At 31.6% G+C, this 12134-nt stretch overlaps 1 protein-coding gene across 1 annotated transcript; it reads left to right on the top strand.

Annotated features, from left to right (window-relative positions):
- The first annotated feature begins 522 nt into the window (after positions 1 to 522).
- LOC149567532 (endoglucanase 25-like) lies at positions 523 to 9381 on the top strand. Its single transcript, XM_089820753.1, has 6 exons — positions 523 to 1168; positions 1395 to 1702; positions 3387 to 3833; positions 7253 to 7388; positions 7470 to 7645; positions 8727 to 9381. Exons 1-6 carry the CDS (start codon positions 748 to 750, stop codon positions 9156 to 9158), a joined length of 1920 nt encoding a protein of 639 aa, XP_089676879.1. The 5' UTR covers positions 523 to 747; the 3' UTR covers positions 9159 to 9381.
- The last annotated feature ends 2753 nt before the right edge of the window (positions 9382 to 12134 follow it).

Here is a 12134-nt window from a genome sequence, read left to right as displayed (position 1 = left end):
ATTAGACCCCCCAGTTATGAACACGCTTGGTAATATATTGCTCAACAAGTGGTCCCCTATACAACATAGTATAATGGTTAGAAAAAGAATAAAAAGAATGTTCTTCTAATGAAGAAGAGGCTCAATTGTTAAGAAATGTTTGTAAACCCCACTCTTCTATTCATCCATGTGAATCTTCCAAATTTTACACAGAATTACTACCCCACACGAGTCTACAAAGTGACACAAATCATTCATCATTTTATTCTTTTTAATTCTACCTCTTTTCTCATTTACATTCAAAATGACATTAAAATATCAATCTATCATAATTCTATCATCCTTCAATATCTTAATCTTTTCGCTAATATTGTCTCATACTTGGAACTTTATCCTCCATTCTCATTAATCCTTTCACATTAAATAAATAATTTAATAAGTGTTCGATGCACCCAAAAAAAAAAAAAACAAAAAGTCTCTGATTCTATCACCATATTTACACCCAAACATATAATGACTAATATCATAAACTTAAAAAACTTTTTTTTGAATACGAATTTCAAAATCCAGTACTCCTTTTCCAAGCCAAAATCATCGTAAGCTCCGCCTTGGACTTGAATTTCAACGAAACCCATCCACAACATAGACAGACTCAAATATGCGACGGTTAACCAAAACTATCTTAATCTTCAGCTGGTTCGATCTCTGTAAATTCTGCAATCGAGAGCTCGTGAAGAAAGTAGAGTAATAAAAATTAGAGCTTTCGACATGTCGAGGTCGGGAAACTCGTTCGAAATGTGTACAGAGGGTTCAGGCATGGGCGACTGCAGTATCTCCACAGCACAATACTACAACATGACATCATTCAAGGAATACATCGGAGTTAGCAGCTCAGAAAGTGGGTATGGCAGAGGTATGTCCAACAAAGAGATTCAAGAAACACAAAACAGTTGGCTGCTTCATCCCCTCGATCTCGCCGGCTCCAAGAACACCGTCGATCTCGGTTTTTTCCTGTGCAAGAAATCAACTTTCGCTAAATTCATCTACACAATTTTCATAGCGGTTCTCTTGGCTGGATTGGTTGCCGCCATTGTCATTTTTGCTCCAAGAAAACACCACCATTTGTTTCCGCCTGATGAATACACACTTGCTCTGCATCAAGCGCTCCTGTTTTTCGATGCCCAGAAATGTAAGTAGAAAAAAAATTTGGGCCGATTTGTTAAAAAATTGGGGATTTTTGTTTGATTGAGCCCGATCCTGATTTGAGTCTGTGATTGATGTTTAAATTGGGGATTTTTATTTGATTGAGCTCGTTCCTGATTTGAGTCTGCGATTGATGTTAAAATTGGGGATTTTTGTTTGATTGAGCTGGTTCCTGATTTGAGTCTCTGATTGATGTGGATTGTGAATTGCAGCTGGGTCTTTGAATTCCTCAAAAGTGAGAGTTGAATTTAGGGGAGATTCTGGGCTACAAGATGGGAGTTTTGGCGATAAAAAAGTTGATTTGGTTGGAGGGTTTTATGATTCGGGAAACAATATAAAATTTGGGTTTCCGACGGCTTATACGATTACGTTGATTAGCTGGAGCGTGCTTGAATACAGGGAGAAGTATGAAGCTGCAGGGGAGCTTGATCATGTCATGGATATCATCCAGTGGGGCACTGATTATCTTCTCAAGACTTTCAACTCCTCGAATCATCAAATTGACGTTATATATTCGCAGGTGAGGATAGAATATTATCATCATTTGTTGTTTGTGAATTTAGATTGAGGGATTTGTAATTAGTCGTTTCTATTATCATCCGAATACTATTCGGAGAACTTAATTTTCTCTATTATTTCATTATGTTTGTGGACTGATACCAAATTTTTATTGTACAGAATTCAATTTAGATACAGTAACTGTCGACTGTATACATTAGATTGATTCTAGATCAATTTATAAACATTCTTGTTTTAGATTAGATTGTGTAGGTTTTATATCAACGAAGTATATTCTATGCTTTATTATCAAGATAATAGAAAATTTAAAAAATCAAATTGATCTCAATGACTAATGAATGTGTTTATTTTCAAAATGTTGATACAATATTTATACATGATCTAAATTCAAGGATAATAATGAATAATCTGACATTACGTCAAAGGACACTTGATCTAATGACAAAGTCTATATTACACAATACAAATACTAATGAGTTCAAATCTTCTACAATATAAAGAACAACAAACAAAAGTTATGATATCATTGATAGACCTCATTTTATAATTCCTTCCAACTCAATTAAATTTTATGATCTATCATCAAGATAATAGAAATCCCTTTTTAAACTGCTATAACTCTGTAAAATCTTGATTATGATTGGAGTGTAATTATAATCGTATTACTATGAAAAATTCATACAAAATATTATCTAAAAACAATAATAATCAACTATATAGATTATTTGTTGAAATCTGATAAGACTTCTATTATAATTTTGATGCATCAGAGTGGAACATCGATTCAAAAACTTGTATACGATCTAATTGAAATACAACAATGATCCCAGGTATGAATTAGATTGTGTGCAAAGAAACTTATGAGCATTATTGTATTTTAAGTACATTTTGTACAAGATTTTAAATCAAATCACATTCCATGATCCATCATCAAGATAGTTGAAAGCTGTAATTTTTTTAACTTTTATAACTCAGTATGAAACATGGTCTATATTAAATCAAATCAAATCACATTCCATGTTCTGTCATCAAAATAATTGAAAGTTGTAACGCTTTTTACTTTTATAACTCTCCGTAATCTTAATGATGAATGAAACATGGTCTATATTTACTGGAGACACGACACAATTTTGCATCACAATAACAGAAACATATTTTCTACCATAATACCAGTTTCTCAACAGTTCCGCTGTTTCATTCTGTTTTACACCCTTCGTCAGTTTCTTGTTTCTCATAATATAGATGTGATTTGAAAAGTTGATCAAGAAAATAAACAATCACTATAATATTATTTGAAATGTTCATATACAGAATCCATGAATAATTTGATTCAAAAACAAAAGGATTAACAATATCTGATATGCAATATTGTTATCATGCTCCAAATGTTTAGTTTTTCGAGTCAAACTTAGTGACCTGTGTTTCATGAGTCACTAGTGATACACACAACCCTGTCTCTTATGAGAATGAATGGAACTCTTAGCACTCATTGCATCTAGATTTCTCATGAAAATGAATCGAACACTTAGCGCTCATTCCATCTTAGATTGTGCAAAGTGTTCCATTCCTTTTCATAAGAAATGATTTGTGTGAACTACTACTCATGAAATATATGTCAATGAAATATCATAGTTTAACTTATCAACATCTGATACGGCCCTTTCTTTCTTGTTTGACGTGAATAGGTGGGGGGTGGACCAAAGGAGATAGAATGTTGGGAGAGGCCTGAAGACATGGACTACGAGAGGCCTGTTTCAGAATGCACTGGTTCTGCCACCGATTTGGCAGGGGAAATGGCTGCCGCCCTGAGCGCCGCGTCACTTGTGTTTAAGGACACAGAATACTCCGCCAAATTGGTGGAGGCAGCCAAGAAAGTGTATGAGTTTGGGCATAAAAAGGAGAAGGGAACATACACACATGACTCTGCGTGTGGTGGGGCTGCAGTGGGTTTCTATAATTCCTCTGGATATTACGACGAGCTCGTTTGGAGTGGAGTTTGGGTCTTCTTTGCAACGGGAAATTGGTCATACCTGCAAGACGCCATGAATGGATATAACGCCAGCGTTGAGGCCGATGAAAATGCATCCCTAATTGGAGTCTTTGATTGGGACAATAAACTCTTGGCAACACAGGTATGAACCCCCCATCTTCTTTCATTTTGCATTGCCTTTCTCTAACAACATGTGAACATGTATCTTCTTTTCAATGTTTTTTTGACGTTTCATTTTGATTTTAGAAATGCTGATCATAGATAATAGAATGTCATAGGTGAAAGTAATTGAAATTAAAAGTATGTCTCTTTAAAATATTTGGTTCAATCAATTTATATTTTGAACTATTTTGAATGTATACGTAGATTGATTATTAAGTTCATATATTGTATATGTACATTTATGTAATATTCTAAAATGATTTCAATATTTGCTTCTTTGGGTGTTATTTCCACTTCTAACTTGACTTCAACATTTGTTTCTTATATGATGTTCGATTAAGTCAGTCAAATTGTAAGGGGATAGGATAGTCTATTCGATTGCTCTTAAAAAAGAGTTAACCATGTTTTTCATTTCTAATTTGACCACAATTGAAGTGGCTCTCACATTTAGTTCTAGTTTTACCATAAATTTTGTCTTCTTAGACATATAAATGTACAACACTTCTAATTATAATAACATTGATATGTTGATGTGTAAAAGTGATATGAATAAGCAATGAATATCTTTAGCAATATTAAAAATGTATTTATTTAATATTTGTAAAATAAAGTATCTTTTATATAGTTATATTTTGAATTAGATTAAATGTAGTCTATATTGAAATAAATCAATAATTGAGTAATTAAGATAGAGAATGAAGAAGTTGTGATTTTAATATATTAGGGATAGTTGACCTTTCATTAACTTCAACATTGTATCAGAGCTCTAGATCTTCATGCCTCTATTATGTTTATGAGAAGTTTGGTTTGGCTTTCAGATCTATGGTTTTTCTTTTAGAGGTTTTCATTTTTCAAAGTTATTTTATATTGACTCTGGGGGGTCACTTATTTTCAGATCACTTTGAGCCTAAACGAACATCACCATTGAGCTCAGAGCACCCAAAAACCCCTATTTTCATATAAAATTCGTCCAATTTGGACATAGTTAGAATTTGAGACTAAAAAATATTGCTCCTAGATTTGGCATGTCTCTCGAGGTGGCAATTTTCTAATTTTTGGTATGCAAATTGAGATTTTTTTATTGTTTGGCACACAAATTGAGATTCTTTTTGCACACAAATCAATATTTTCATTGCGATAATTGAAAATTTTTGGCATGCAAATCATGATTTTTTGGTACACAAATCAACATTTTTGGTGTGCAAATTGAGAATTTTGGCATGCATCTCAAGATTTCTTGGCACATAAATCAATTTTTTTGCAGCAAAAAATAAAGATTTTTGCACGTAAATCAAGATAATTTGGTACGAAAATTACTGTATTTGGCATGAATGCTAAGGTAATTTTGGTACTAATGGGCATGCTTCCCAAGGCAATAATTTTCTTCAATTTCAATGCTTTTTTTTACCTATTTGTGGTTTTTTGGTCATAACTTTATCATTCAAACTTTGGTTTTTGCAAATGAAATATCCTCAGAACGTTGGTTCCGAGTCCATTGTGATGGTGTAGTTTATTTGGATTTTTTTATGTTGTTTGGTTGTTGGTTTATGAAGTCAAAGTCAGATTTTTTATTTGCACTCTAAGATACATATCTTGAGACATTCTATTTTCTAGATTCTGCTCTAGGCACATAAAATATATTTCCACTTCTAACTTGACTTCAACATTTGTTTCTTATATGATGTTCGATTAAGTCAGTCAAATTGAAAGGGGATAGGATAGTCTATTCGGTTGCTCTTAAAAAAGAGTTAACCATGTTTTTCATTTCTAATTTGACCACAATTGAAGTGGCTCTCACATTTAGTTCTAGTTTTACCATAAATTTTATCTTCTTAGACATATAAATGTACAACACTTCTAATTATAATAACATTGATATGTTGATGTGTAAAAGTGATATGAATAGGCAATGAATATCTTTAGCAATATTAAAAATGTATTTATTTAATATTTGTAAAATAAAGTATCTTTTATATAGCTATATTTTGAATTAGATTAAATGTAGTCTATATTGAAATAAATCAATAATTGAGTAATTAAGATAGAGAATGAAATAAATCAATTTTTTGCTGATGTTTCATTTTGATTTTAGAAATACTGATCATAGATAATAGAATGTGATAGGTAAAAGTGATTGAAATTAAAAGTATGTTTCTCCAAAATATTTGGTTCAATCAATTTATGTTTGAACTATTTTGAATGTATATTTAGATTGATTATTAAGTTCATATATTTTATATGTACATTTATGCAATATTCTAATATGACTTCAGCATTTGCTTCTTTGGGTGTTATATCCACTTCTAACTTGATTTCAACATTTGCTTCTTAAATGATGATCGATTAAGTCAGTCAAATTGGAAGGGGATAGGATAGTTGATTCAATTGCTCTTAAAAAAGAGTTAACTATGGTACTCATTTCTAAATTGACCACAATTGAAGTGGCTCTCACATTTAGTTCTAGTTTTACCATAGATTTTGTCTTCTTAGACATATAAAAGTACAACACTTCTAATTATAATAACGTTGATATGTAAAAGTGTTGTGAACATACAATGAATATCTTTAGCAATGTTGATAATTTATTTATTTAATATTTGTAAAATAAAATATCTTTTATATAGCTATATTTTGAACTAGATTAAATGTAATCTACATTGAAATAAATCAATAATTGAGTAGTTAAGATAGAGAAATGAAGTTGTGATTGGATAATATGTTAGAAAAGCTTGGAATGTTTACCGTGTAGATATTTTTGAGTTCTACAATTTTAAAGGGTTCTAATGTCAAAATTAAAAGTTGTGATCTTTGGAAGTTAGACCTCTTACATTAGAAATGTAGAAAATTGTAGGACATAGAAACAACTATAGAAGGGACTTATATTTGTTGACCAAGTTAAGTGGTGTTATACCACATTATAAGGCATCTTTGAATGGAAGGCAATGAAGTCAAAATGAAACACCTAAGTTGATAAGTAGATCATGAGATATTTATGATAGGTGGATGATTATGCTACTAGAGTTACTCTAAATCTTTACTTTATGATACTCCTATAAAGACCATGTTTAGATTACTAAATAATGTATTGGGCTACTTTGGAGTGTGTGCATATTTCTTACAAAGAGCTTTTCCCATGTACACTTGTTTTACACTTGAACACTTGAAGTTTATGCTTGTATTACACTTTTAGATGATTCTTAAGGATGGTTATTTGTTAAGACAGAAGACTTAAAATTTACTTTTGTATATTGCATTTCTAATTGATTCCTAAAGCTAATTTATTTGGCAAAATATTTGAACATTTGAAGTTTGCTTTCATATTACATTTCTAAATATATCTAATTAATATGAGCTTGACTTATTATGCATACCTAAATGTTTGGACTTTTGTGGTTGTAGGTTTTGTTAACAAGGCTAAGGTTTTTAGTGGACCCTCTCTACCCCTACGAAAAGATGCTCAAGTCCTCGAGTGAAACAACCGAGAGGACCATGTGCTCCTATCTCCCTGGCTTCCCCAACTTCGATCGCACGCCAGGTATATTTTCCATTTATACCCATGCTATACTTTTTCAGTTATATATATATCTTGATATTCACTTGTATTTCAATCCCAAAGGAGGGTTGCTACTTGTGAAGCCAAGTGACAATGGTGGACATCTACAATATGCTACAACTGCAGCCTTCCTCGGCAAACTATACAGTGATTATTTATCCATAGTAGGGGTTGATGGATGGACGTGTGGCTCTGATTATTACCACTCAGAACTACTACAACAGTTTGCAACATCTCAGGTTAGTATGACCATCAATTCAATCTTAGAAATCTAAAAGTTTAGATTGTATCGTGGAGCTTCAAATCTATTATTTTTTAATAGCATCTAGTAATTAGTATAATTTCAAATGAAATATATAAATAAATTAGCTTTTTTAAGTAGGATTAATTTATTAGTATGGTTTGATATGATCTATTTGAATAAGTCAAAGATTCTTGAATAAGATTTATCTATTCTGTGATTTTAGATGAGTAACTTAAATAAGTGAAATTATGTTTAGTTCGATTAGTAGAATCTCTTTATTGCCATGATATTGAATAAGCAATCTCAAAGCTTTTCTAGTTGAGCCTACCTATTAATATGATTTCAAATGGCCCTTAAACAAGTCAAGCTTCTCTAATAGAATCTAGGTCGTATTAGTGTGATTTCAATAAGCAACATGAACATGTCAAAGCATCTTAGTAGAATCCATTTATCGACCTGATTTGAAATGAGTCACCCCATCAAGTCAAAGCTTCTCTATTAGAGGCCACACATTAATATGATTTCAGATAGATTGACTAAACAAGTCAAAGCTTCTTTAATAGAATATGATGTACTAGTGCCATTTGAAGGGCTATACTAAACATGTCAATGTTTCGTTAATAGAATTTGTTTATGGGTATGCTTTCAAATAAGTCACTTCAACAAGTAAGTTTTTCTAGTTAAGCCCACCTATCAATATGATTTCAACAAACCACCTAAACAAGTCAAAGTGTCTCCAATAGAACCTATGTATTTGTATAATTTTAAATGAAAACCTAAACAAGTCAAAGCTTTTTCAAGAGTACCCATTTATTAGTATCATTTCAAATGAAGCACTAAAACAAGTCAAACCTTCTCAATAAGATTCAATTATTAGCATGATTTCAAATGCACTATCTAACAAAAGTTAAAACCATTTTTTATAAGACTTGCCTATCAGTATGATTTTAAATGAGCCATCTAAACAAATTGAAATTAAAAATGTATTATTTTAAAAATCTTTTGATTTGATTTATGTTGTTTAAAAATCATGATTTGTTAGATATGAATTTTGAAATCTAATCTTGAATATACAGATGGATTACATTCTTGGAAATAATCCCATGAACATGAGCTACGTCGTGGGATATGGAAAGAAATATCCAGGCCATGTTCATCATAGAGGCGCATCAATCCCTTCAATCTCCATTGACAAGCATCGCTACAACTGCAATGAAGGCAAGAAATGGTTGATAGAAACAAAAGCCAACCCTAACTGCTTAAATGGGTCCATGGTGGGTGGCCCTGGATCCCTGGATGAATTTTTTGATGATCGTACTAATGCAAACTTCACTCAGCCCACCATCGTTGCAAATGCTGGATTAGTTGTTGCTCTTGTTGCACAAGCTATGCCATGGAAACCACCTTCTTCTTCTTGGAGAGATGAACGAATGATCGACTCTCACACCATCTTTTCTAACATCGATTCATCTCCTCCATTTTCTGCTTCACCTCCTACTAATCCTTGATTCACGTGCTCACCTCTTCTTGCATCATTACTAGACATTATTATTCTTTATTTTTTTCTTTCATGAATGCATCAGTTGATTCAAAATTAGAGCTTTTATATTTATTTTGAATGTGCTTATGAACTAGGTTCAAATTGGAATCTAGTTTAGATGATCAATTTGAAAGGGATGTTCATTTTAATTCAAAAAAAAATTAAGACTAAATTCTATTGTTCGAAAATAAGGTATAAATGAATATAGGTATACATGTACATGTATATGTATATGTATATGTTTATATTTATGTGTGAAATGAAATGTTTCAAAATATGTATTATTTATGTATACAAAGAAAAAATTAAGAGTAAAGAAAAAAATAAAGAATAGTTTTTTCTTAAATTTTTAAAATTTATAAAAAAAAATGGTTTTCTCATGTCAAAAGATTCTAAGCAAGACATTTAATGAATGAGATTATAATTTATATTATTTCTTTTGGCAAGTTCTTTCTTTATAGTTCATATTACTAATAATTTTAGTAAAGTGGAAATTTTCCTTAAATTTTAATTTTATGAGGCAAATGGCTTTCTCCATGTCAAACTAAAAAGATTATATGAAAGGGTTTAGATTATAATTTATATTGTTTCTTTTGCCTTTCTTTTTTTTAATCAGTTGTTCCTTAATTTATAGTTCATATGAATAATAATTTTAGTGAAGTATAAATTTGTATTTTGTTTTAGACTTATCAATTGATTTAATAATTTATATAAGTCAATATACTTTAATTTTAATAAAATAAAAATACATTAAATTTATTGAGGATGACATCATTACATGTATATGTCTATTCATTAAAGGTTTTCTATGACATACCTGTTGGAAACTTACAATTTGAACAATTGTTGTTTGTCATTGATGTCAAATCTATTGATAAGACATGTTGCTATCTGATCTAAATGTCATATCTAGTTGATTGATGAAGAGAATTTGAGAGATTTCTCATAACAATAGTACCTAAGAGGAAAGGTTGAGTTATGAAAAGGAAGCTACAATGGCCATTTGATTAGTTAGACTTTGATAATACAAAGTGATTGTCTATATCATGGATGTAAAGCTTAACTAAGCAATAGAGTAAAAGATTAAGGAATGTCAAGTGATGCTAGTATCAACCGAGTTCTAGTGTAAGCCAAGCAAATCTAGTGTTGATCAAGAAAGCTAGTTGATGTCGAGCCAAGAAAATCTATGGCCTAGTGATTAAGTGATGACCGAATGTCAGAACTTAGTGATTATGAAGTAATAGTATTTTGAATGTATTTGAGGAATCGTGATGTCTAGCTGACTCAGTTGATTTCTTGGGATATGAAAGCATGTTGAAGGTAAGATTGATGAGTTGGATTATTTAATTCAAGGAGAGGATAAGGTATAATACCTATGATCAAATTCGATGGATGAGAAGTTTCTAGAAAATAAGGAAGATGGACATATACAATGAATCTGATGAGCTAGATCGCAAACCCTAAGATCTACGGTGATCATGAAAAATGGTAAACCTAGAATTACCTATTTAAGGAGGTATAGAGTCAAACTTTAGATGTATGCACAAAGAGAAAGGTGGAACAGAGGCACACAAGGGTGAATACACAAGTGTGTGTGACAGCGAAACAAGAGGAATAAAATTCTTACGCAGATGCTACTAATATTGATAAGTAAATTGAAGTAGAAGGCTTGAGTTTGATTTAGAGAAGATCGACTGCTTGAAGGGTTGCCAAACAAGTTAAGAGACAAAATTGACAAAGGGACTTATCAGTGAATCAACATATGAACCAAATAGTGATCTGAAACTGCAAAAGTGAGTTGTAATCATACAAATCAAAGCCCTATTTTTTTCTTTCTAATAATTGTAAATAGTTTGTATTGAAATCCTTTTTTTATCAAAGGTTGACCCTGTAGTAATTTGAAGGACTTAATTGTTTATGTAAATCCTTTAGTAAGGTGACATTCTTAATGGAATGATCAAAGTCCTCTAACAAGGCCACTCCTAATAGGGTTATTAAATCCTCTAACTAGGTCACATTTAATAGTGTGTATTTTAACCTTTAACAGGGTTGGCTCCTAACAGAGCTCACTTTGAAAGAGTGAAAAATTGATGACATATTGCTGGTGGTTTTTCCCAAATTGGGTTTCCACGTTAAATCCTAGTGTCAAACTTGTGTTGAATATTTTGTGGTATTTTACATTTACATGTTTTACATTCAGAAAAGTTTGTTATCTTAGGATAGTGAACTACTAGTAATTTTGTTTATCAGTATTCAGTAGAGACCAGGCTACAACAGGATAAGCAAATTGGTGAATGATCAATGTTTGATTGTTCAAATGGTACTTATTGACCTTGAGTAACTAATCCAAGACTCCCCCCTCTTAGTTATTTTAAACAATTCTAACAATTGGTATCAAAGCTCAATGCTTACAAAGAGAATTTTGGAGGTACTTAAAGCTAAAAATCATGAGTCACAAAAGGGAAGTACCAAAGTTGAACAAGGAGAACTTTCCTGCATGGAAAAACATTAATGAGGCTGCATATATCTAGTCTCAATGATGCTGCTATAAACTTTGTGGACAATGAGTATGTGAAGATAAGAAACGTTCCTCTGATTGCTCAACATCTAAAAGAAAAATAAGAACACAATTAGGCAATGTTGGAAATTGCTTCAGCACTAAGTTATGTCGAGTTTGATGACATAAAGGGTTGCGATAGTGCAAAAAAAATGTGGGACAAACTGAAGACCATATATGGAGGAGATGACAATGTCTTGAGAGCCAAATCAGAAAGCCTAAGAGGTAAATTTGATGACATGAGAATGATAGAAGGTGAGAACATAGTACAATATTGCATAACAATCAAGGAAGTTGTCAATGTTGTTCAAGGTACAAATGGAACAATTGAGTATGAAATAGTGATAAGCAAGGTATTAAGGACTCTACTTCCCATATATGCCATTA

Source organism: Cupressus sempervirens, chromosome 3, assembly GCF_028749045.1.
Source record: "Cupressus sempervirens isolate cs-2001-9-10 chromosome 3, ASM2874904v1, whole genome shotgun sequence".
Taxonomy (NCBI): Eukaryota; Viridiplantae; Streptophyta; class Pinopsida; order Cupressales; family Cupressaceae; genus Cupressus; species Cupressus sempervirens.
Note: the sequence above shows the minus strand (reverse complement) of the source record. Positions and strands in the feature narration are given on the sequence as shown.

Coding starts and splice junctions, on each gene's coding strand:
- LOC149567532 (XM_089820753.1), top strand. CDS start 748: ATGTCGAGGTCGGGAAACTCGTTCGAAATGTGTACAGAGGGTTCAGGC. Junction 1,703..3,386: donor TTGACGTTATATATTCGCAG/GTGAGGATAGAA, acceptor TGACGTGAATAG/GTGGGGGGTGGACCAAAGGA. Junction 7,646..8,726: donor AACAGTTTGCAACATCTCAG/GTTAGTATGACC, acceptor TTGAATATACAG/ATGGATTACATTCTTGGAAA.